The sequence below is a fragment of the Armigeres subalbatus genome, chromosome 3, assembly GCF_024139115.2.
Source record: "Armigeres subalbatus isolate Guangzhou_Male chromosome 3, GZ_Asu_2, whole genome shotgun sequence".
NCBI lineage: Eukaryota > Metazoa > Arthropoda > Insecta > Diptera > Culicidae > Armigeres > Armigeres subalbatus.
In genome coordinates, this window is record NC_085141.1 from 194,485,303 (window position 1) to 194,513,286 (window position 27,984).

Below are 27,984 nucleotides of genomic sequence, written 5' to 3' on the forward strand. Positions count from 1 at the left end.
CCGTGTTTTTGTTTCTAAAATCACCCTTCCAGACAAATCCAGATTTTCCCACAAAATGCTACAGATTTGTTGAAAAACGAGTTGGCATCCCTGCCGTCGACAATGAAAGTGAATACGCATCAACATGACAGCAGAAGATATCAGATCTAAGAGCATCAATCGATAACACGACACAAATGAAAGTGGATTTTATTTGAGAACTGGAAATATAAAATTCAGTCCGATTTGCGTTTACATTTTGTAAGCAAACATTGCTTTATGGGTTCCGTAGAATGCAAGCATTTTTCTACAAAACTTATTTCCTTATCTGATTGGGGAAAGCTTATTTTGTCGGATACATACCGTGTTTTTGGGCAGCAGGGACTATGCCTAAGGGCTTTACGATCCCTTTCTAGGAGGTGGTGGGCTCTGTCAAACCTCTCCCAAAAGCCACAAATATCCGCATGCAGACCCTATTAAAGCGACAGTGTGCCGCCTAAAGTGCACGAGCCCAGCGGGAGTGCCAATTGGCACATCAGGATCGATGCCAGTAAGATCCTGATTATGGAATATCGGCCACGCTACAATTGATCTAATAACTTGTCGAAGTGACACACCCGAACAGTAAAAAAATGGCATACTGGCTGCATGTTGCTGAATTGTGTTTTGAATATTGTAATACTGTACGAGGGCTGCTAGTTTGAACTTAGTACGGACGGCGAGGGCTGCTAGTCTGAACATTTTAATCTCTTAGTACGGCCGTGGTGGGTCAGATGAGATGCCGGTCGTTGTAAAAATTCGAGGATAGTGGAGGCCAGACAATGAAGGGGATTACTGATGTTTCAGATATAATCATGTCCTTTCTGTATACCTGCGTAAACTATAGTAAGGAACCGTCTAAGACGAGTTTAGTACTCTCCATTTATTTCCACTACGTTTTGTTATCTTTGCAGATACGTATTTCGACCTCAACTGGAGAGTACTAAACTCGTCTTAGACGGTTGAATACATTCCACTAAAAAGAGCTTAAAATATTTTTTTTATAGTAAGAATCTGAAACAGGCCGTACCCGAGCAGGAGAAATTGCCTCAATAATACCTAGTTCTGTTATTGATACCATACTCTGTTATGAACCAGCCCTGCATAAGAGGTAAAATACCAAAAACTAATATGCACAATACTGAAGCCATAACATACTCAGTTATTAAATTGAATTTCAATACCAAATGCATAACCAATTATTATTCGTTTGGTGTTGAAATACCTAAGCATGTTGCGGAACTCCAAAAGAGGATGGCCATTAGCGCTGCAACTCCGAAGCTAAGTAAGGTCACGCAGGTGGCGGACCTGGATGTAGCTAAAAGGGTGCCGCCTAAGAGAAGAGATGCGGACACTCGCCGGGAGAGGATTGAGCGGACAGTTGGCATATCAACGGAAAACAGTACACCCCCTCCAGAGACTGGGGAGAAAATGGGTGCGCCTTCCAATGCAAGGGCAGTGGCAAGCGAAAAGAGTCTAGGAGAAGATGTCAACTCTGGCTCTGCATCCGTAGAACGCAAAAAGGCGAGATGATTCTCGTCTTAAAGCGGGATGCTACTCAGCTCTGAGTATAAAAAGTTCAGTACATTCAAAGTTAATTGCCTATATGCCGGGTATTAAGCCACCCGGAGTGGAAATTAATTACTATGTCTGAAACTTGATTATGCATATGTACAACATGTGATAGATTTAGTTCGGAAAAGGTATTGGAGGGTAACCGCCCCTTCGGTGGGGTTTGATCCCACGACCCCAGTTCGCATGACAGGTGCTTTCCCTACTAAGCTACGAAGGACCTCCGTCGTCCACCGCAGTTTAGCGGGTACTGATGAAACCAAATTCCCAGCACCAGGTACCAGCCGATCTCTCGCAATACATTTTCAGAACTAACCCTACTTCATTGAGCGCCGTTGCTGATGAAGCAAGTGTGTAGGAGCCGGACAATATTAAATACTCATCCTACTTGGTTGACATCATGTGTACAAAAATACATTTGAGAGAGTTAGTTCTGAAAAATGTATTGCGAGAGATCGGCTGGTACGTGGTGCTGGGAATTTGGTTTCATCAGTACCCGCTAAGCTGCGGTGGACGACGGAGGTCCTTCGTAGCTTAGTAGGGAAAGCACCTGTCATGCGAACTGGGGTCGGGATCAAACCCCACCGAAGGGGCGGGTTACCCTCCAATACCTTTTCCGAACTAAATCTATCACATGTTGTACATATGCATAATCAAGTTTCAGACATAGTTATAAAAAGTTGACAGAGGAAGTCCTGGGCAATGGGGTTCAAGTTAGAGCCCTATGATCAGTTTCGAACACCCAGTACAAGGGCCTGGATGAGGTAACCGAGGCCGGAGACCTGGTAGACGCACTGAGAGATCAGTGCAATGTCGAGATCCAGGAATGCGCTAATAGGTTACGCAAAGGCTATGCGTAAATGCAGGTTGCTTCATTCCGAGTACCTCTGGCCGTAGGGCAGCTATGTCCAAGGGCTTTGCGACCCCTCCCCACGGCCTCTGCGAGTTAGGGGGCCGGCCTAGGACGTGTTGCGGTTTGGCAGTGGGCTCTGTTAAACCTATCCAGTATTTTGCGCTCGATAATGGCGGCGTAAGTTCCCCTCAATTTGACATTCAAGAGGTAGAAAACATTGGAACTCATCTAGTATGCCTTGCCTCAATAAAAAATCTTAGTATCAACCAGTGGTGCGAATTCTCAATCTCAGTGACTGAAATTTGTTCGATATTGATACCATTCCCTCTTCACACTCACTTCCTAGCAGTGAAAACTGAAAATGGGTAGCAGCAACAATCAAAGATAAAGTAAACAAAAGACCTCTCTTCTCATTGCACACGCAGCCCGCACTGACAGTCTATTCAGTTCACTCGCTGCTGTGTGAATGCGACGGCCCTATATAAATGCATGGGTGAATACTATCACTTGAAAGACAATGACAGGAAATTTGTGCCGAATGATCATCAGCTTTAGTCCGCTGTTGGCAAACCGAGTTTGCTAAGCTACTCCTGCTTTGTCGTTCTGACTGAAAGGCACCGTCATAGGCAAAGAGGAGCAGAGAAAAATACAAAACAAAAGAATCACACTCAGCAGGCATTGTTGATAAATTGCACCACTGGTATCAACAAACAAACGTCAAAAATTTTCATCAGCTATTCTCGGGATTATTAGTATCAGTGTACTGGTGGTCGAATACAATCGCAGATCTTCGTAGAACTTGTCTTAGACCTAAAAGAATGCTGCGACGTGCTAGAACAGACGCTGAAATGGTCGATAGACGCCGGATATTCCAGTCTGCGACGATAAGCTCAATTTCACATGCCAAGTCGATTATGCATGCCAACTGGCATCATTGGCGATAAATGTTTTATCACGAATGATGTTCAACAGTTCGGCGGTGCATAGTCAAGTGCGTAAGATGATAGCGGATGTAGCATTGTCTATCATCTGCTACGGCATACCAACATGGGCCGTAGCACTAAATGCCAAGTACAACATGAAGAAACTCATCAGAGTACACCGGCTGATGTGTCCACGAGTAGCAAGCGCATATCGTACCATATCATATGAGGCGGTGTGCGTTATGGCTGAGATCATGTCGATTGGCATACCTACTCAAATGGTGAAGAGCATGGGACATCGCAGTCAAACGTCGTTGGACCCACAGACTAATTCCGGACTTGTCAAATTGGGTTAGTAGGAAGCATGGTCAGGTCAATTTCCACCTAACACGGGTGTTGTCTAAACATGGCTGCTTTAAAAAGTTCCTACATAGGTTCGGGTTAGCAGATTCTGCGGAGTGCCCGGAATGTGTAGGTGAGGTAGGTTCGGCAGAGCATGTGATATTTGCATTCCCGCGATTCGATGTTTAACGCAATGCCATGTTGCTTGTCAACGGCATGGATGCAACCTCGGACAACATCGTTGAGAGGTTGTGTCGGAAAGGCGTTATATGGAATGCTGTGAACACAGCGCCTCAAAAGATTATGTTGAAACTACAGCGCTGGTGGCGTCTTGAACAAAACCAGCAGCTGCAGTAGAGACTATTGTGGGGTCGTTCACAAATTACGTAAGCACATTAGGGGGGAGGGCGGTTCTGCCCTTTTCTTACTCTTCATATAAACATAAAATAATTTGTATGGGAAAAATCTTACAAGGGGGGAAGGGGGTCCGATAAACCAAGAAAACCGTGGATAGTACTATTAATTGAACTGTCAAAAAAGTTCATTCGACGAGGACCGAATTCATTCGTGACGTCGTGCTGCAGAACCTAATTCGACGAGGACCGAATTCATTCGTGACGTCATGCTGCAGAACCTAAGAGCTTCATTATTTGACGTTTGAGTGGCGCCGAAATTAATTTAGAATGAACTCGACGTATGAAAGTGTTTATTTTCAGTAAATTGTATCAAACAGACAATTATTTCAGAGGTTTTCATTATTCTGGGATGATAAATGAAAAAATAGCTATGAAGTTTGCTCAGTACCTATTGACTTCTACTGTAATGTGAAATAATCATGCAGAACGGTTGCCAGAAAAGAATTATTTCAATCGTCGAAATAAAGAGGTGCTGCTAGTTTTACATCGCTGAATATTCGGCTTTAGGGAAGATCCATTAATTACAAAACGTAAAAATTGTCCATTTTGAAGCCAATCCTCCCCCCTATGTCACACTTTTTGTATGAAGCATCTGGAAATTTTGTATGGGTCGTCACATTTCGGGCAGCTCCCGCTCTCCCGCTCCCCTCCAAGCGTTTCATAATTTATGGATGTTCCTTTATGCTGAATGCAAGGATGTTATCGATCATTCAATAATTTGCGTTCGATCATTTAGTAGTTTGTCAATAACTCATTCCAGAAGCTGATTTTCAAAATGTATTGTATGGTAGACTTCTAATGCGAAGATTTATCTACAACTCTGCTTAATGGTTTGTTGTTATAATTCGACTAATAACAGAGTTATAGCGCTAGTTGCAGTAACTTAAACTAAATGATCGTAGTTTTGCTATCATTTAGTCTAAGTAGTAGTAGTAGTGGAACCTCTAGTAGTAGAAATGCAAAAATACACGTTCTCCCATACTAATTTCCATACAAACTTCAAACGCGATGCGGAAAGCGAGGAAGCAACCAATCGTTCTAAATTCTGCACAGTTGTTCAGAACTCAGAATGGCTTTGAAAAACCATTGATTTGAAAAAATGACCATGACGCCCCACTCTAATATATATGCACACACACAGACAGACATCACCTCAATTCGTCAAGTCAAGTCAAGTGAAAGTCGGCCTTACGTCTTTTATCAAAAGTTCGTTTTTCCAAGTGAACATAGCCTTTCGGTACTCCTTGATGTACGAAAATGGCAAAAATGCTGATTATAATTAGGGGCCTTGATAAGAGAAACGCGGATAGAAAATGTAACTCGGCCAACACTGTAACACTGCAGCTAATCTTCAACACATTTTAAAAACAACACATGAAAAAGAAGAAATGGTTTCCGTCTCCTTATTTAAATATTTTTGCTAATTTATCCAACACACTCAGAAAATAATAAATTTTTGAAGAACTAGTCATAAATTTACTAAACTGAATTTATGCATGAAAAATACTAAAATGTATACTTCCGATGCATATATTTCAGTATTATATCTGTTCTTCCAAGTTTCATTGTTGGGTACACTTACATGATGGTAAGTAACAACACATTTTTGATACCATTACCTTTTCACGCTCACTTCCTAGCAGTGAAAACTGAAAATGGTTAGCAGCAACAATCAAGATAAAGTAAAAACCCAGATTAATCCACCTACAGTGAGATTTTGACCCTTCCCTAATTAAAAGGGAAATATTTTCAGACTCTAGTATTTAAAACGAGATAAAACTACTCAACCTGTCACGGCGATTGAAAGTGTAAATGACAAATGAATTGCCTACCAAAAGGCGGGTTCCATGGGTTGAGTGCCAACAAAACGAATGACTCCGCACTGTACGTCAGGTTGCCTATTTATCAGGCGCTCGTCTGATTGAATAGCTATTGTAACATGTGGTAACATGGTTGGTTAGTAACTATCGTTACGCTTGCAGCATGTATACTCGTGATTTCCAGAGACCTTGATATTAATTAATCCAGAACTAACTAAATCAGTCATTGATCTGAACGAAACTCAATACCGTTCAATAATAACATATAGAATGCCTTATGGCTGCCTAATTTTGTAAAACTAATGTTGTTTAATACCTTATAAATGAGTGAGATTTATATGGTAGTAAATTTCAGAATTTGCACACATACATGCATATCTATTAGTGTCTCAAAACATGCTCACATTTGCTATCTAGCTTCAACTGAAGATTGAAATCCCTTCAAATTTTTACGTTTTTGCTTTTCTGAGAAGGTTTTGTGGTACATGCTTCTATCTAGCATTAGCATTAGCATTGAGCAATTCGCACAAATTCGTAGGTGGTACAAGCCAAGACTATTGTATGAGAGTAGCATTACTTTCATCCGTTACCTCAGATATTGATTTGGGACTAGTCACTATCTCTTAGATGGAAGCATTGCACTCTCCAATAGTCGAGATCTGTCCTGGCCACGTCCTTGCGAATGCTGAGGAAGGGGAAGGATGGTTTGTTGGACACCTACTTAAGAAAGATGCAGAGTAGAACTCTACGACCTCTCATAGGTGCCACAGGGAGGTTTTGGGATTGTGTGGAAGGTTATAACAGTAGGAATCGTTTTGGTAGAACGTGAAACACAGAAAGAACTAAGATAGAAATACAAAGTAGGAAAGGGACGAGCCTGGAATTGAATCCACGACTCCTGCTTAAAAGGCAGAAGCGGTAGCCACTAGACCACCGAGCTCGTCGTTTTGTGGTACATGCTTCTATCTGCGATTATAGAATGAAGCCCGTGGTGAATTTCAAATTCACCACACGTTTATTTACATACATTTCCAAAAGCCCAAATCTGGCGTAATAGATTCCGTACTGTGCCGAAACTCAAATTATGATTGTTCAGCATAACCACAGATAACAGATATTGAGGCTGGCATCCGATACATGTGTAAACATCCGCAACCGTTAATTCAAATGTATTTTAAATTGGGACCGCGTTTGGCAATCGATTGGAGATGGCGCACGGATCATTGTTATTGAAAACGCAGCCCGAATGCGTCTGTCAAATACATTGGCTGCGTTCGACGGTTGTTAATCAGCTGCGTTCGTATGCACTGCCGCAATCAGTTGACTAGATGGCAGTAGTGGGCCAACGTATATCAATTTAAAAGTTTACACAGGATTTTCAATAAAATTTGTTCTAGCCTAAATATCTGTTATCTGTGGTATAACTAAGCAAACGATCTACCATTATTTCAGCCCCATACGCGTTATTCTTTTTCAAGAGCACTAGATGAAAGAACCACTTTCATCTAGTGCTCTTGAAAAAAATATTGGAAAAGCACGTGGTTTACAAAATGGTCGATTTCTGGCTTTATTGTATAATCACCTTAAAATCATTTTTTTTTATTTCTTTCTTTATTTGGTAGGCACTCTGTGTTTCTTAACCGCTACTGTGCCGAGATCTACTGTGGTATTCTGCTGTACAAAATCCACACAGAATCTATTTTTAGATTTTTCATTACCATTATTGTTGTCGTTGCCAGTCCATCGCATCGTGTCGTGAGTCCATTGTGTCCGTTTGTCCATGTCGTCTATCCAATGGTCGTTGCATAGTTCGGTTGCCATTTATCCGGGTAAAGTTGGAGGAATGCCTCCGAGAAGAACAAGTTGTCAGTCATCATCAGGCAGCCATGACGGTAAGGCGCGTACCCCAAACGCCACCGCATGGGCTGCGGATCCGGTGACTGACGAGGGTTTGGTGGAGGGGCTGGGAATCGAACCCATGACCATCCGCTTGTAAGGCGAACGTGTAGCCAACTACGCTACGGGACCCCTCAATTAAAATCAATTGTTTCTTTGAAACAAATCAGAAAAATAAGCATATTTTCATATTATATCACTTGTTGAAATTATATTTTCAATATCAAAGTGAATTTGTTTCAATTGCCATACATTTTATTTCATATTTCAAGAGGTTTATTATATTTAAAGAGTCTTTAATAAACATAAAAAAAGAGGGTTATTGATGGATTAATACATAACACGCCTGCGTAACGCATACAAAGTGAAATTATAGACACTTCTGAAGGACAACAAAAGACCTCTTCTCTCACCGCACATACAGTCCATTCGGTTCACTCGCTGGTGCGCGAAAGTGATGGCCCTATATAAATGCATGGGTGAATACTATCACTTGAAAGAAAAAGACAGGAAATTTGTGTCGAATGATCATCAGCTTCAGCCCGCTGTTGGCAAACCGAGTTGACTAAGCAATTCCTGCTTTGTCTTTCTGAATGAAACGCATTGTCAAAGGCAAAAAGAAGCAGAGAAAAATACAAAACAAAAGAATCGCATTGTTGATAAATTGCACCACTGTTTTATATGTTTCCATTTTTGAATTACAGCATTATTTCCATGTATTGGTTACTGATTAGTTCTATACGTTCCTGATACACGGATAGAAATTTCATCCATTTGCTTCAAAAATATACATGTTTATTTCCAAAATGGTAATATGTTTGAATCAAACATATTTATTTTTAAAACCAAATTAAATCCCTGTTTGTTTTATACATACACTAGTGGACAGCCCCTCGCTCGCTCTTGCAAAAGTAAACAAAAACTCGAGTTCGGATCAGATCCGATCGGAAGTCAGCAGAGGAGCAGGAGCAAAAGTAGAAGCATATGTTTTCTTGCTTCCAAATTGATGATAGGGATGTTTTTCAGGTACAGAAAGGTAAGTAAATGAAATATGAACGTTTGGAATTGTGAAATCTGGTAGTCAAATGCTACCGGAATATGAAAATTGGTAGAATTGATAAGAAAATATTATAAGGGGTCGAACCAAAACAATAATATCCATGTTTGCTTCAAACATTTAGCTGGTTAAAACAACTTAAAACGCACATTTGATTCAATAAAAAGTTTTTGTTCGCTTCAAATGCAACAATATGTTTGTTCCAAACAGATTTATTTTTGATGCCAGAATAAACTGAATTTATGTTTGGATTTACCTAGAATATGTTTGTTTTTAACGTAGTTTTTTCTGCGTGTACTATCTAGGGTAAATCACTACTTGGGCCTATGGACCCGGTTCCCGGCTCACTGCACAGAAAACTAATGATTTATACTGTTTGGAAGCCGTAGGTTCATGATTGATAATTTTTAAAAAGTCTCCCATTTATTTTTCACAATACTCAATATTTTTCAACCACTTGTTTTACTCCTAATTGATCCAATTGTAGAAAATAAAAATGTAGATTTCGAAATTTCGCGCTCCGATGGCACACCACTGAGCCGGAGTGATTCTTTCCACTTTTACAAAACGGTATCATCGAATAAACACCTACCTGAAAATCGTCACAGTGCTCGATACAACCATTGCTTGAAGCTGTAAACCACCACACCATAATTCTAAACACATGCGCTTCAATTCTTCCTAATTTTTTGTTTCACTAGAACTTATTTAAACATATTAGAATACATTTAAAAATGTATGCTCAAACCGAACAAAAATTCACCTCGGCATAAGAACTTCTAGCCGCACCGTGCTGCCAAAAGGTCAGGAGTATTTCTTAGTATGAAAAAAATCCTTCATCGTTCATAGGAAAACTATCTTATACGTTGACCCTATCATGTTATTTATAATTCTCTCGATTTCAAAAAGTGAAAAAAATATAGTTTTTAAGCGTTTGGAAGTAATTTGGATGAGTGAATATATCTTTTCAACCAAATAAAAAATATTATAAGTAATACCATCTGGCATCATGTCGGCGTTGAACGTCCATATTCTGGTTTACGTCGCATTTTCTCCCTCCCGAGAGAGAATGAGAGTAAGATGTTGAGATATTGAGCGAAATTTTGCTTAGGCCGCGCATCGGTTTTGAAGGGGGCCGGAAATTAAATCGCTATGACCGAAATTAGTGCTGGACCTCGTTAATTTAAATCAAATAAAAGCTTTTTCAAACAATGTTTACCAAGAAAAGCTATTTTTAAGCAGAAGTGAACCCCATTGCAGTATTGCACAGCACACGAAATTTAGGAAAAGTTGCTTCCTGTCATAAATATCAATAAAATAATGCAGTCGTATGCATGTTAGGCCGGGAATGGGGTAAGAAACCCTATAACGATAGAACTCAGAAAGCATCTTCTGCTGAAGACGGGCCATCGCAAAACACTTCTGAAGAAAAAAAAAATGGCAATGAATCTGTGGAACGAAATACAAGTTTAACTTCCAAAAATCATCCTGTGGTGTCACGATATGGTGTAAGGGTTCTATACTATTCCCCAGAAAACCGTTTCCCAGAAAACCATACCCCAGAATTCCATTTCCCAGAATGTACCATTCCCCAGAAAACCAATCGCCAGAATGTACCATTCCCCAGAAAACCATTCCCCAGAATGTACCGTTCCCCAGAAAACAGAATATATAGATAAACATGGTTTCATAATAAGTCACCATAATTAAAATCATTTGTCTTGATGAGTTGGATGTGCAATGGCCATTGTGGTAATTATTAGAAACTATAGTTTCAAATACAATGTGCCTTTTGGCATAATGACTATAAGGTGCCCGCCAGAGTAAGGTGCCTGCCAGAGTAGACGCGTCAACGCGACGCCGCGCGAAAAGTGCATACAAAAGAATAACAATCAATAATAAGGAGCTGTCAAATCGTATGGACGCTTCGCTTCACATTGCACTTCGCGTCTACTCTGGCCACACCCTAACCGCGATGTGCGATGCGATGCGACGCGACTCACGCAAAGGAATAACAATTATTATCAATGAACTGTCAAACTGCACTGTCGCGTCACGTCGCATAGCATGGTCACGTCTATTCCACCCCCCTGAAATGAGATGTAGTTCTTGATGCCGTCTACCGATTGGGTGGCGCTAGTGTTACCTTTCCTATTTTAAGCTCCGTTCATACTGCCGCGAGAGAATTTGCGATTGGCGCTTTGATGTTGCATGAAGAAAAAGAAGCAGAAAGATGATAATAAAAAATATTCGCACGGGAAAACATACGAAGAAATTTTTGAAACTCTTCTTTAAAATTCTAGAAGCAATTAAATTGAAAACGGTAAGCAGTACGGGGTTAGACTTGTTTTCTACTGCACAATAAACACAATATTTCAATTTAAATTTTTACTCTGTGATATGCCTCTAGAATTTCAGAGATATCTTCGTATGTTTTCCCGTGCGAACATTTTTAAATATCATCTTTCTGCTTCTTCTTCTTCTTAATGCAACATCAAAGCGCCAATTAATCACGCCGAGAATCACGTAACAAAGCAATACATCTCGTTGAATATAATTTAACAATACAACACATGCCGCTTACGCATCCGATTTCGACATACTGACTGTATTTATTGCTTAACCGGCAATGTTTACATCCAGCACCATGTTGCAGCACCATGTTTTCGGCTTCAGGCGAGTTGTTCGTGGATGACAGCCGTTTCATGGGGGTGGTCTATTCTGGCTTAGCATAGTATATGGTTACGTCTATTCTGACTTCACCCCAAAACAGAAAAAAATTCTTCTTATTTTGAAGCTTGCCTTGATTAAGGAATCAAATAGGGACCCACGTATTTGCCTGGAATAAGGCAATTAAGTCAGTGATTCCTTCTTTTAAAATGCGCATTTTCCCGGTATATGGTGTCTTTAATATGTTTGTGCTACACACGCGTTTGTCCATAATAAGGCACAAGAATATAAAAATGAAACAATAATGAATTATTGGCAGTGGCTGATTTTCTACTCGCCGCCGTCACATCCAGGCGCTATAGTATATGCGCAAAACAGCCAGCAAGAGTTAACCGCCAGAAATTTGTATGGCGAAAGTCATCTAACACGGGTTTTCTCAAAATAAGAAACTTTTCATGACAAACAATTTGGTACCGATTATGCAGGAAGGTGTCCGCTACCATGCCTACCAAATATGTTATTGATGAAAGTGCTTATTTTTGAGAAATCGAGCCTTAGATGCTATTCGCCATACTGATTTCAGAAAGTTAACTCCTAGTGTGCCGCTGTAAGCACGCTCAAAGCAGGCGATTCATTCCTTCTTGAAAGGCACGAATATGCCCGAAATAAGGTTAACGAATGATTCCTTCTTTTAAAATGCGCATTTGCTCGGAAAAAGGGAAATGAGTGATACATTCTTTAGACTCACACATTTGCCTGAAATACGCCTTCTTTCAAATCACGCGTTTGCACGGAGTATAGCGAACAAGTGGATAATGCCTTCTTTTGAAATATGAATTTACCCGCACTAATAAAAATCTACAGTTTCATTGAACAAATTAATACTTATACTTTATACGTATATACGTATATATATAAATAAAGTATACGTATACAAGTGAACCAAGACCATGAGAAAAGTACATAGTCGAACATGTTTCGAAAACTGCCATAGCATTTTTTGGTCAACTAAGCTCCATTGTATGCAAAGGTAATTGTAAGGCCAAAATCACGAAGCAACTCATAAGCAGGATCAGAAGCAGTATTTCGAAATTCGATGTGGCGATGACTAAGCTGCGCTGCAAGGTGAACCATGGACCATATGCTAATATTCATTAGTTTAATTTTGAAGACTAAGGGCATCTCTTTGAATAACATAATCTATTATATCAGATTGAACTGTACTTCTTTGTAGTTTTTCAGACCCGTTCTTTTATTTATTTATCATCAGACTAAGGCCGGAGTGGCCTGTGCTGCACATAAAAGACTTCTCCATTCAGCTCGGTTCAAGGCTGCACTTCGCCAACCACGCAGTCTGCGGAGGGTCCGCAAGTCGTCCTCCACCTGATCGATCCACCTTGCCCGCTGTGCACCTCGCCTTCTTGTTCCCATCGGATCGTTGTCGAGAACCATTTTCACCGGATTACTGTCCGACATTCTGGCTACGTGCCCGGCCCACCGCAGTCTTCCGATGTGAACGATGGATGGTTCTCCCAACAGCTGATGCAACTCGTGGTTCATTCGCCTCCTCCACGTACCGTCCGCCATCTGCACCCCACCATAGATGGTACGCAACACTTTCCTTTCGAAAACTCCCAGTGCGCGTTGGTCCTCCACGAGCATCGTCCAGGTCTCGTGTCCGTAGAGAACTACCGGTCTTATAAGCGTTTTGTAGATAGTCAGTTTGGTACGGCGGCGAACTCTATTCGATCGGAGCGTCTTGCGGAGTCCAAAGTACGTACGATTTCCTGCCACTATGCGTCTCCGAATTTCTCTGCTGGTATCGTTATCGGCGGTCACCAGTGAGCCCAAGTACACGAATTCTTCAACCACCTCGATTTCGTCACCACCGATAGAAACTCGTGGTGGGTGGCTCACATTGACCTCTCTTGAGCCTCTTCCTATCATGTACTTCGTCTTCGACGTGTTGATGACTAGTCCAATCTGTTTAGCTTCGCTTTTCAGTCTGATGTAGGCTTCCTCCATCCTCTCAAAGTTACGTGCCATGATATCAATGTCGTCGGCGAAACCAAATAACTGGACGGACTTCGTGAAAATCGTACCACTCGTGTCAATCCCTGCCCTTCGTATTACTCCTCCAAAGCGATGTTGAATAGCAGACACGAAAGACCATCACCTTGCCGTAACCCTCTACGCGTTTCGAAGGGACTCGAGAATGCCCTGAAACTCGAACTACGCACATCACCCGATCCATCGTCGCCTTGATCAACCGTATCAGTTTATCCGGAAATCCGTTTTCGTGCATTAGCTGCCATAGCTGGTCCCGATCGATTGTATCATATGCGGCTTTGAAGTCGATAAATAGATGATGTGTGGGCACGTTGTATTCGCGGCATTTCTGCAATACCTGACGTATGGCGGACACCTGGTCTGTGGTAGAGCGTTCACCCATAAATCCCGCCTGGTACTGCCCCACGAACTCTCTTGCAATTGGTGTCAGTCGACGGCATAAAATTTGGGAGAGTACCTTGTACGAGGCGTTCAGCAATGTGATTGCGCGGTAGTTGCTACAATCCAGCTTATCGCCCTTTTTGTAGATGGGACACACGACACCTTCCATCCACTCCTGCGGCAGAACCTCATCCTCCCAAACCTTGGTAATCACCCAGTGCAGCGCTCTAGCCAGTGCTTCACCACCGTGTTTAAACAGCTCTCCTGGTAGTTGGTCAACTCCAGGGGCTTTGTTGTTTTTCAGCCGGCCGATCTCCTACTGGATTTCCTGGAGATGCGGAGCCGGAAGTCGCATGTCCTGCGCGCGTGCTCCTAGGTTCATTACCATACCGCCACCGTTGTCTGCCATATCGCCATTCAGGTGCTCTTCGTAGTGCTGCCGCCACCTTTGGATCACCTCACGCTCGTTCGTAAGAAGGTTCCCGTTTATGTCCTTACACATATCTGGCTGTGGCACGTGGCCCTTACGTGAACGGTTCAACTTCTCATAGATCTTTCGTGCGTTATTAGCGCGGTACAGTTCCTCCGTCTCTTCACGGTCTCGATCTTCCTGCTGGCGCTTTTTCCTCCGGAAAATCGAGTTTTGTCTGTTCCGCGCCGCGTTCCGCGTTTGTATCGTGCCTCGTTCGCCCTCGTGCGGTGTTGCAGCAATCTCGCCCATGCTGCATTCTTCTCCTCAACTAACTGCTCACATTCGCCGTCATACCAGTCGTTTCTCTGATCCGAAGCCACCGTGCCTAGTGCAGCGGTTGCGGTGCTTCCAATGGCGGATCGAATATCTCTCCAGCCATCTTCAAGAGATGCTGCGCCTAGCTGCTCTTCCGTTGGGAGTGCCACTTCCAGCTGCTGCGCGTAGTCTTGGGCTAGTCTACCGTCTTGTAGCCGCCCAATGTTTAGCTGCGGCGGACGACTCCGACGCGTGTTGATCACCGTCGAGAGTTTTGAGCGCAGACATACTGCGACGAGGTAGTGGTCGGATTCAATATTCGCACTGCGGTAAGTGCGTACGTTCGTGATGTCGGAGAAGAATTTACCGTCGATTAGAACGTGGTCGATTTGGTTTTCCGTTACTTGATTAGGTGATTTCCATGTGGCCTTGTGGATATTCTTACGGGGGAAGAAAGTGCTTCGGACTACCATTCCGCGGGAGGCTGCAAAGTTTATGCATCGTTGGCCGTTGTCGTTCGATACGGTATGCAGACTATTTGGTCCGATGACCGGTCTATACATTTCCTCCCTTCCTACCTGAGCGTTCATGTCACCGATAACGATTTTGACGTCCCGCAGTGGGCATCCATCGTATGTCTGCTCCAGCTGCGCATAGAACGCTTCTTTCTCGTCGTCGGATCTCCCTTCGTGTGGGCAGTGCACGTTGATGATGCTATAGTTGAAGAAACGGCCTTTTATCCTCAGCTTGCACATCCTTGCGTTGATTGGCTGCCACCCAATCACGCGTTGGCGCATCTTTCCCAGCACTATGAAGCCGGTTACCAGCTCGTTGGTGGTGCCACAGCTTTGGTAGAAGGTAGCCGCTCGATGCCCGCTTTTCCACACTTTCTGTCCTGTCCAGCAGATTTCCTGCAGCGCTACGACATCGAAGTTGCGGGAATGTAATTCATCGTAGATTATCCTGTCGCAACCTGCGAAGCCAAGCGACTTGCAGTTCCATGTTCCAAGCATCCAATCGTGATCCTTTATTCGTCGCCTAGGTCGTTGCCGATTGTATCGAGTCGTATTATCTTCTATGTTGTTCGTAATGGTTGTTTTTAAAGGCGGCTTATTGGGCCTGCGCAAACCTCCTGTCTCGTCGGAGGGCCGTCGTGTCAGGGCTGTTTAGCGTCCCACCTAACACCAGGACTTGGGCTTGTGCGCTTTGAGCGGCACACGGTCGCTTTGGCGGAGCCTACTTGCGGATTCATGCAGCTTTTTATAGAGGTTTAACAGGGCCCACTGTCAAACCCCACCACATCCTAGGCAGGCGCCACATCTCGCAGATGGCCTGGGGAGGGATCGTCAAGCCCTTGGACATAGTCCCTGCTGCCGTTCTTTTTATTCCAGTTTTTTAGTTGCCAAAATCTTTTTTCTTCATTACAGGAATCTTTATAAAGGTATGAAAAAAATTCTGGGATATGGTGCATTCTAGGGAATGGTTTTCGGGGGAATGTTCATTCTGGGAAATGGTTTTATGGGGAATGGTACATTCTGGGGAATGGTACATTCTGGGGAATGTTATAGAATCGGTGTAAGAAATTGATTTGTTTTCCTTGAGGACAATAGATGAAATGTACTGTATGTGTATTTGGGGGTCACTACCCCGATTATTCCACTACCCCGAATGACCACTACCCTGAATGCCCCACTACCCTGAAAGGCCGTTACTTCGAAAATCATATAAACATATTACGCTCTAATTTTAATTATTACTTTTGCATATGCTAACAATTGTCCAAATATTTGAATCTGGAGCGCTCGGGATAATGCAAAAGAGCGAATGCCAGAGACGATGTTTATAGAGAGTTTAACCCGAACGTATTTGTGTTCATTTTGTTTGATTTCTTAAAATAATTTAAGCACATTTTTGCAATAAAAAAAATCGATTCGTAATTTAATCAATTTTGTATTTTAAATTTGTTTGTTTTGTTAAAATAAAATATTGAATTTATTGGTCAAAAGTATGAACGTTTCTATTCAATATTATAATATTGGAATATTTAAGGTTTTGAGACTTTTTTTCATTGTAACAGGTTAAAAAATATCTTAGAATATATCTTTCACCATCATAACCTTTTATTATATTAGGTTAGTTGTGTAAAAATACTAAACTAAAGATTTTTTACTCTTTAAAAATATTACAAACAAAATCACGTTAAGTTTTGTTAAATTACCATTTTACAATGATTTGTAGAAATTTTAAATATAGGGTAGGATGGGGCAAGATGGGTCACCTAAGGCAAACCCTCAACGCCTCAAAATAGAAACATTTTAATGTGGCTTTTCAACGTGGATCTATAAGAATAGCTCATAATCTGGCTTAGCTGTATGAAATAACAAAAATTCTACTTTTTATTTCATTTCGAGTCATTAAAGCAGAAGTCTATTTTTCTGTCAATCAAGAAATGCCGGGGCAAGATGGGTCAAACAGCGGGGCTAGATGGGTCACCTTTAAATTCTGCAATTAATATTGTTTTCATTCACAATATTTAATTACACACAGATAGATGAGTTTAATGCCAATGATGTGATCGAATAAAAAAGGATTTTAAAGCCTCGAATTAATAAATGGCACTACATTTGAAAATGTCTGTAATTTCTTATGAAAACAAGTATTGCTTTTGCAAACGAGTATTGCTTTTTTAAAGACAAAAAAATATACATTATTAATTAACAAATTAAAGTCATTATGCTCAAAAGAAACCTTAAAATGATTACATCAGCAATGAAAAATATGTTTTGAATACGAACTATGTTCTTTAGTATGTGCTGACCCATCTTGCCCCATTTGCAAGTTCGTGTTAGAATGTCTAATTTTCGATCAAATTTATTTATTTCAATGTACTTAGTACAACACCGCCTACATTACTTATAATACTTTCACTATATTACTAAAAATGTTTTAATTTTAGATTGCTCGACGAGATTACACGTTTTATAGAAAATGTGTTTCGCATAAGAAACAATGCTGAAAAATAATTTACCTTGTCATACACTAACAAAATGAAATTTTATCATCAAATCGAGTGACAATAAAGTAGAAACAAATTATTCCTCCTACAAAGTCATAATCTCCACATTAAAATGTATACGATGCTTAAAAACGGCCCTGACCCGTGACCCATCCTGCCCCGCCTAACCCTAATTCCAAATAACTCTTGACTATGTGTAAAAATATATAATTATTATATATAACTAGTTTATTTGTGGACGCAGTAGCGCCCGTGGCAAGCGTTTTTTTTAATATAAACGGTTCATTAATTGATGTATAAAAAAAATCAAAATTTTCAACGTCTGTTGTCTGTGATTATTTCATCAAATGCTGTGTCTGGTTGTCTAAGGTTGTCACTGGTTTTGTTTTCTGCATCTGATAGGAAAAAAGAATTGAAGTGTCAAATATTTTATTTTTTGTGAGAATTTCCCCGCGTGCTGCGTCTGGTTGGCTAGTCACCGGACAGACAAACAGGGCTATTATATATAGTATATAATTTTTTGTGAGAATTTCCCCGCGTGCTGCGTCTGGTTGGCTAGTCACCGGACAGACAAACAGGGCTATTATATATAGTATATATAATTATTTATCACCATATCCATTTTTTCAATCCTGCGCAATTGTAAATTATAACAAAAAAATGAAGAACCTCGTCTAAAGGCGAGCTTGAACAATAGAAGAATTACTTAAAATTGAATACATTCCATGCTTGCCTCATAACGCAATATTTAATTTATGATATGTGCCACTCGAAATTGATATCAAAATGATCTAGTGCCAACACAAACTGGATTTGGGAAAAAGATCTACCTAATTTTTGCACCTTAACACACCCTGTACTAAAATCAAATACAGGGCTGTTACAAACTAGTCGAATTCCGATACGCGAAATCCGCGACTGGCAAATTAAAATCCGCGACTGTAGAAACAAATCCGCGACAAACAAAATTATAATTTCTTACTTCAAAACACGTTTTATAAATGCGAAATTTCAATATTTTTGCTTCTAATCTATTTGCATATTCGTCGATAGAAAAGAAAATGAAAGAACATTCGCTAATTTATGTAATACCCAAAACTGCATTGTTAACACTTCAACCATATCACGAGCAACAGAAAAGTGCAGTGTGCAGTGTTGAACTATGCTCGAAAGAAATTCAATTTTTAATGTTTCCGGGAAACCCTCCATTCTAATCGATGTTGTATAGATGCATTTAGTTATAAGTTGGTTGGGCAGATGGCAGTCTGTTGTCATAGGTAAATACCAGTTAGATCAAGGGTTATATTTGAATTATACTTTTTAGTACGCTATATAGTTTTTTTTTTCTAATCTCTACCATCGTTTTACAATGTCGTGGCCGCACCAATAATCCGTCAGGCTATTTATTTATCAGTCATTGCATTTTGTACTTCCATCAATCCGCCAGTTAGGAAATAATAAGACCAATTTCTTCAAAAGCAAGCGACATAGCTCCGAAGCTCTGAGACCCGAACGAATTTTCAAAAACTTGGATAATGTTCACGATTTGAAAATGATGCCATTACCATTACTTATGAGATAATGGATGGGAATTGCTAAGCTTATATAACACGGCACACACGACACGTTGTTCATTTGCCAAATGCACTAGAGGTACCAAAAGAGACCGTAGGTAGGCTTCATGATAGGTCGCGTACACGATGGTGTTTTGCAATTGCAGTAGACCTGAGGGTACTAAACTTCAGTGCGTCTTTTAGCAATTGGCTCAGCATCAACTGAGTACGTAAGAGTTAATCAACCCCGTGAAATAAGCACTAGTTCTTGAAGCCACCGTTTGTTGGTGTGGCGCTAGTGCTGTTCTTGAAGTTTAAAGCTCCGTTCATATTGCACTGATTACATTTCGCGGAAGTATTTAATTAATGATAATAATGAATTAATGAATTAATGATCGCAAAATGATTTTCGATCGTGAAAATTTAAATTTCAATAACTCAAGTTCTATTGTTCTGTTTTCGTAATTTATCCAGCATTTTACGTGCGGTAATAGCCGCCATAATATAATTATCATTGAAATCAGCCGAAATTATCACCGAAAAAAGCCAGTAAATTAATTTCGATAGCCGCCACAATTTATAACAATATATAACATGTTCTGGTAAGATGCAATCTATTTGACGATTGTCTTGTGTCATTTGACATCAAAAAAACAAAACAACAACAAAACAAAATTTTTAGGAGCAATTTAATTAGAAACGGTTGGCAGTACGGGGCTGTACTTTCCTTCTACTGCATAATGAACGCAATTTTTCGATTTCAAATTTAATTTTGTGATATCATACTTGATACACATTATAAGAAAAGTCCAACCCCGTACATACTACTTTCCGTTTTTAATCAAATTACTTTTAGACATTCCACTAAAAGAGTTTCAAATAATTTTCGTATTACTTCTAGAATTTTTAAGAAGAGTTTTTTATGGTGATTTTTTTTCAAATATCATCCTTTGGCTTCTTCTTCCTCTTGCAACTTGTAATCGCCTAACCACGAGCGTCTTCTTTTTCCACGATTTTTCTTCTTCTCGGTTGGAAAAGTGACATCCGGTGCGAGCTGATGAATATTTCAGTGAACTCGGAGCATTTTAGTTCATCGGATGTTCATGTCGAGGTTCCTTTTTTGTAAACATTACCCGCAGCGGATGCTTTCTTCTTACTGAAAATCGGCGCATGACGTCATCATGGTTTAGTCCATGATGCTGGAAACTTGTCGTTTTTGTGTCAAACCACACAAGTCAAACTTCAAACTGTCTCTACTCTACCTAAAACTGAGTTCAATTGAGGCGGTCATTAGCGCTCGTAAAATGCTGTGCATGACCAAATTAACTGGGATAAGCAAAAAAAAGAAATTAAATTCTGAGAAATTAAATTAATATATTGTAACTCTGTTAGTTATCATCCGATTTTGACAATTTAGGGATGCCTGAACCGGAGATTTAATATACAGTATATTTACAGGGCCGGCTAAGGTCTTCTTCTTCTTCTTCAATGGCTTTACATTCCAACTGGAACTAGGCCTGCTTCAACTTTCCTCAGTAATTAATTGAAAGCTTTTCTATGCCCGCCAATGCCAATGTATCTTGTGTGGCAAGTATAATGGATACACTATGCCCAGGGTGTCGAGAAAGTTTCCAACCCAGAAACATCCTAGACCGGACCGAGAATCGAACTTGCCATCTCCGGATTGGCAATCCTACGCCTTTGCTCGCCAGGCTACTGGAGACCCCGGACCGGCTAAGGTCCTCCAAGAAATAAGTACAGAGAACAGACGTTCATCTTCAATCTTATGTTGTGTATTCCAACACCTCGCTTAGTGAGATTGAGCTTTCATGTCGGGCAGCTTGTGTTCGCGGTGCTGAGGCGCGATTTAAATCTTTACACACGATTTCCACGAAATTTTGATCGAGCATCCACGTCTGTTCTCTGTAAAATAAGTTTATCAGAATCCGAATGAAAACACACATTAAGGTCCGTCTCATTTACCGAATTAAAATTGAAAGTGCCAGTTCCAAGATTTAATAAATACCCAGTCTTGAAAAAGGCTGGAGCACCTTCCAAAACCATTAAAACATAAATCTATCAAAAGTAATCTTGCTCTGCAAGCAGGGTTATTCGATAATTATTGAACTGCCACTATGAGATATGAGACAGCACACCTACTTTCCAGTTGACGAAATCAACTGATTGATCTTGACGCATAAACTCTTTGGTTACAAACTTGAGCTCACTATAATATGGGCGTCGAAACTAAGATAAATTAATCTACTTAGTCATTGTACGTGTCATCGACAGGTGTTTTATGAAACACTATTGGAACCTTTTTACTTTACATGTGATCTGGTCCAATTGGAAGTGGATGTCGCCTTGTGGATAAAATTTTGCTTTACTCTGGACCATTTGTGTGTTGTTAGAATAATAGTTTTTGGAAGCATAATGGACTTTACGAAAACATCTGGAGATTAAAAATAATAACTATCATGCACCGGAAAAAGTTCTTTTGGATGACAAGAAACCTATCTATACTGCCCATGTCTCCCAGCAGCTGCCCTAGATTTGTTTAAGTTCATATTCAAAAGCTCAAAACTGTTGCACAGCTTTGTTCTATTTTCTGCAGATTGAATCACGAGATTCAAACATTTCTTTTATGTTTTGACGATTGAACTCGTTATTTTAACTACGGAATTCGAATCAATGCACTTTACCCGGCGTTTCTGAGCAGCAAGATAATTTTCATTTATTTAAACAAAATTATAACATTATTTTGCTTCAGATTCCAACGAGAACAGTGTTCTAAAATTAGAAGGAAAAATGAATCACTGCTGATCAACCAGTTAATTGGTTTGCAGTCTTATTTTTTCTACTTGCAAAAATTTGGGTTTCAAACAGAAAGATGCATTAGGAATTAAAGGCCCACTCTTTATCTCAATGCCAAATATTTGTCAAATTATTTTAGATATCTATCAAACTGTTTAGATATCGATATGGGTATCAGGCAGACAAATTTGTTATTATAATTAATTTGATATTTGTTATTGTGACAAAGACAGTGCTGAAAACTTTTGCGCCATAGCAAAACATGTGTATCTGAAATGAACGAATAAATTATAGAGATAATAGCAATAAAGTTTTGAAACATACTTTAGATGGTGCGCTTTTTCTTTTAACAACAGCTTGAAATCGAGCCTACAATAAAAAAAAACTGTTTATTTTGTTTTTTATTCGAATTAAATCTGCCCGCGAGCGATATTGTCGCATGCGTCACTGTGTCCCGTGCTTAAAGCCATCGCTTGACAGCTAGCACCAAGTTTAGCACCAAGTTTTCGGCTTCAATCACATTGTATGCAGATGACAGCCGTTTCAGGGGGCTGGAGTTAATGAATCTATTGTCGGCGTAGCACCAACTTAGAATTCGGAAGTCCGGACTTCCGAACCGAACTTTCTTCCGAAGTTTTATCTGTCAAACTAATGGATGCGTTGTTTAGCGCATCTTCAGGGGAATCCAGCGCACTACTTCCGAAGTTGCGAAAGTTGCCTGTATCTGGAGAAAAATCCAACTTCGGTATAAAAAGCGGTATAAATTTATTCCGGATACACAATATATCGGAGTGAAGCTTAGTAAGCGGAAATAGTTAGATTCTGCCCCCACATGTGCAAACTAATTCGTTAGTGAGTAATCTCCCAAACGAAGGAGAGACTTGCCAGGTTCTAGCGATTAGCCATCTATAGTGAGCATTACAACGCCGTATGTGCTACCCATCGTAGGAGTCTTTTGGAGTCTCAAGGATCAAGTTCAGCCAGAGAGTTTGTTGTAACTAAGTAATCACGAATAAACTCTCAATGGATATAAGAACAGCGAGGAATTTTGAAGCACAGGTAATGGAACAAAAACATTGAACTGAAGAAAAAAATTAGCCTATACAAAGTTATTGGAATACATAATAAAACAAAGGACGAAAACCGAATGGTTTGAATGATGCCTGCAATAGCGGGAGTCATTAAGCATGGTACAAAACTTGACACAACTGATGGTCGGACAATTATCTATTATCAAAAATCTGATTTCTGAATATCGCCCCAGCCATTGACATGCGATCTGATCCTTTCTCAACAAAAAGTGAGGTCGAACAATCCACAAGGACTTTCTGTTTGGCAGCTGATATTGCCTAGGATGACCAAAACGTGGCATTCCTCACCTAGACCTCAATCCTTCAGCAGTAAGTTAACACACCACTGGAGAACAGCGCGCAAAGAAAAGATTAAAATTGCGAGACACTCGAGGATGCAGATGAACCAGGTTCCCACCACCCTAGGATAAGGAGTCATACAAAGCGGCAGGAACCCCAGAATTCTAGTCCTCATGGAGAAGCCGGAACCGCGGGAACCCTATCATGGCATTTTTTGTCTATTTTATTAGTGTTTTTGTGTTTTTTTTCTCTACCAAATTTTATCCTTACAATAATTTTAATGTAACAATTTTAATTCAAAATAACTGGCGAAGCCTTTGGTTGGCTCACAAGGCGGCCCTTCTAGTCCGGCCTTCCTTTTAATTTAAATTGCTATTATATGTACCTTGCTATTGGCGGGACCCAAGGTTGGCTCGCGAAAGGAATCCTTCTGATTCCTTTCCTCATTGATGTTGAACCTAATGTTATAAATCAAAAACACATAAATAAAGACAGCTTCGATCAGCTATCAGTTTCGTTCCGGCAGTTGCATGTGTGAATATTAAATATAAATTTTATGCGTTTGATCCAACTTTATCGTCCACCCTCTATGCAGCGCAAGTAATCATAATTGTAATTCCGAAATTAGTGGCACAAAAGTTCTAGGCAATAAAATAAATAATGCTCGGCATTTCAGTTACCTATAAATGCAATTCGACAGACTTTCTATGTGTCAGCTTAAACCAACTTCCATACGACTATTGAATGGTTATTCGAATGTCATGTGTTTGGATTTTTGACGGATTGCTTATTTTGCAAACGTTGGGCGACATGTAGAATTTATCCTAAAATTAAATTGAAAAAATCGCGATTTTCGCGACAATACTTGAAGGAACCGCGATTTTCGCGACTGGAAGGGTAAATCCGCGACAAATCCGCGAAATTCGCGAAAAACGCGAAAATCGCGAAATCCGCGACTGTTGTAACAGCCCTGCAAATAATTTGGTTAGAATGCGACTTTAATGCAAACATTGAAGAGTAAATCTTTTCCTTATATCAGTTTTATAAAAAAAACTTTGAAGCATTTTTGTCCTTTGTCCATGTCCTAAATTCCCGGTTTTTCCCGCTTTTTTTCCCGGTGACTTCAATTTTCCGTCTTTTTCCCGGTTCGGTGACCACCCTGTTTATGATGCGCGAAGTTAGGGCGTGCGCGAAATTAGGGTACATCACGGTACGCTTTTTTTTATTTTTTTTGACAAATTCGGGGTAATGATAATATGGGGTAGTGACCATTCGGGGAAATGGGTTATTCGGGGCAATAGCCTTTCGGGGTACTGGCCTTCGGGTTAGTGTCATTCGGGGGAGTGTCATAGAATCGTATTTGGGATTAATTAAACAAATGACCGTTGTGTATTTATCAGCAATTTTCTATCTTTGAAAATGATTTTAAATCTATGAACAATGAATCAAACATGTATTTAGTCGTAAAATGCACAAAATTTTCTTTTTTCAGGCTGTAAAATGCAATGTTTTGGTTCAAAGAAGATTAAAAATATGCATTTAGTAACGGTATATAGCGTTTAGTTCAATTTTAACTATCTAAATTGTATTCATATTATGCATGAACCAGCCAAATCATCACTTGAAAATAGTAATTTAGGACTAAATTATTATCTGAGTGCACCCCGATATGGGATCATTTGACAAAACGACGTATATAAATATACATTCCTAATAGCCCTCACCAATAGAGGTAATAAACTAGAGAGCAAGATTGTCACTGTCGTCACTGGCGAAACATCTTTTGCTGGCGAGGATAGGGAACTAAATGTCAAAGAAGGAAAAATCAGTACTTTTTGACAGATAGGTACTCAACATGTTTGTGAACGATTACAAAGGGAACCGCAGCGACAATCGTCCTCTATAGTTTATTACCTCTATTGCCTCACCGTAAACCGGTAACCGTAAACGACCTACCAGCAAAAACTTCAAAAACATATTGTCCCAGGAAATTTGTTAGAATTTATGATTGGATGTAATGATAAACAATTAGTCGGAATCGGGTTGACATCAAAGCTTTTCTCAATGTTTATATTTGTTAATTTACGCATTTTCTATTAATTATGCCTGAATTAGGCTATGGCAAATTAATTATTTCGAAATCCATTTTGTCTGCAGTATGTATCGAGTATGGAGAGTGAATCATGACAATATTTCCGTCTCCCTCGACATACTTATTTGTCCGCCACATATTATTGCTTAGGAACACATGCCAAATGTATAATAATTATGCTCACATTCGACAGATCGTCGCCAGAATTAGTAGATAGCAGAACAAACAGACTACAAACGCAAGATGTTCCACTTGCATACGATTCCAATAAGCAGAAAACAGCACACTGCCCCTCCTACCTACTTCTTTTTCTGCCAGAAACGACAGATTCATACATGAGAAGGATCCTATCGGAATTACCCCGTTTGCTTCCATAATTAGTGTCACTGTTTGACGCCTTTCCGATAACGTTCGAAGACCAATTTTTTAGTTTTAGTTGTTATACCTTCTTTTATGTGATTTATATACAATTTTTAGCCAGTATCAGCCTCAACTCCACTCTGCATAAAGGATCCACTTTAAAATTCATACCATTCCTGATGGGAGCGAGTGCGACATTCCCCACAATCGGCCACCACTGAGTGTTAGTTCATGGAATTAAAGTAAATAGATATCTTTTTTAGTATTTACGCGCTCTGATAAATAATAGTAGGGGAACTGTTCCGATCTCAATCTCACTGTACATATATCAATCTCATCGCTAAACAAAGAAATACGGCACCAAATTCGTCGCTTCTTTTTGTCAACATGCGTGCTCACTGCTGAAAAAAAACACAAAAATAATAAACAAACCAAATTCTTTTCCATTTCTTTGTTTTTGATGGGATGGAAATAGGAGCTATGAGATGAAGTGGCGAACCGTTCCCCTAATCGTTTTCGAGTCAAAGCTGTCCCAGGAATCTTTTTTGTATTTGCACTGCACAAGATCGATCTGTATCGATCCCCTTAATTACAATTCTAGCGTGACAAGTCACAGAGACCATAGCTAAGGAACGTAACTTTTTTTAAAGGTAAATTGGATACAGTTTTGCTACTAAGGTATCTTAGTAAAAATGAAATGATTTAATATCTTATTCTATTAATTAACATAATCTGAACTCAATATTATAGAATACACAAAAATATTTACATTTTAAATGTTATTATATTGCTTCCTTGACCCGATTAGAAGAACTAAGTATATACTAACTGATTTCCTTAAAAAAAATACAACTTTCTCTATCTCGCGCGACATTGCCTTTGTTTCAGATAAAGCTTGACTTGACCTTTTTAACTGAAATATTTCAAGTTAAATTTATGTCTCCGGAAATATTCCAAAATCTGAAAAAGGTTCGATGTTGATTTTATAAATAAGATGGGGAACAAACATTCGCATTTTCTATGGGATCCATATCACAAGTTACGCTAGAATTGCGGTCAATGTTAAACATCCCTACGGCGTCCTTTTTCCAGCTTTTGTGTAAACCCAAGGGCTACGGAAAAGCACTTTTCCCTTTTGTATTATGTGTACTTTTAATATATACCTCGACCTAAATGTTGATGAGGGATAGCCATTCATTTTGCTGTACATCTTCACTATCTTCTATTTTTCTGCTTCTGTTTTCCGATTTTCCGAGGCGTTCCTTCTTCCTCTCGCGCAAACACACACACTTGCTATTTTGTTCTGTTCACTGTGCTTCTTCCTCACTGTGAAATTTGCTTTTTTTCTCACTCAACTGAACAAACCTCCCGCGGAATCTTGCTGCTGGTGACGGAAGAAAAAACGCGAAAACTCCCTCGAATCAAGAAAAACGCAAAAATTAACGCCAACTTCGATTAATCCTGTGTCATTTCTTCCCTCGCATCGCGGATTTTTGAAGGCCAACGCAAATAAACGGACCGAAATTCGGGGTAGTAAAATTCCGAGAACTTCAGCTGCACTTCCTCGGACCGATAACTATCGCGAACAAAAACGACGGACGAAGAACACGACGAGACGATGAGCTCGCGTAAAAGTTGTTCTGAGACTGATGACTGATGATTTTGTTCCGCTTGTTCCACACAAACAAATGCAAGCAGAGAATACAAATCCAACACACACATGCCATGGAATGTACTCTTACCTCTGACGCGATTGCTCTCTTGTTTCTCTTAGGCGCAATGATTATATTCGCAAGGTACAAATTTGGCATATAGACTAAAGGGTGGTATGGACTTCTAAAGTACTGTGCAAATAGATAGGACAAGTAGCGGTCAAGGAATGATTATGCTGCTGAAACTCCTTGAATAGTACGGAGCTGGCAAGTAAAAGGAACAATTAGGCAATAGCAGGCGTATTGCACTGAAGAAAACACAAACTGACGTCTTCACTTGCGGAATAATGTTCTGATGTATTATTCCGCAAGTAAAGTGACT

The 27,984-nt window shown here is 40.0% G+C and overlaps 1 protein-coding gene across 2 annotated transcripts in view; it reads right to left on the minus strand.

The window, feature by feature from the left end:
* The window catches only part of LOC134224412 (sex-lethal homolog), a 44,414-nt gene extending 16,797 nt beyond the window's left edge, over positions 1-27,617 (minus strand). Inside the window, exons 1-2 of one of the 2 annotated variants that reach the window (XM_062703747.1) lie at positions 27,114-27,617; positions 26,122-26,167 (exon numbers count right to left, since the gene is read on the minus strand). In XM_062703747.1, coding sequence (XP_062559731.1) covers positions 26,122-26,167; positions 27,114-27,160 — 93 coding nt within the window. In that variant the 5' untranslated portion in view covers positions 27,161-27,617. The remainder of the gene's footprint in view (positions 1-26,121; positions 26,168-27,113) is intronic. The other variant, XM_062703748.1, reaches the window with a different exon arrangement.
* Positions 27,618-27,984: the final 367 nt, after the last annotated feature.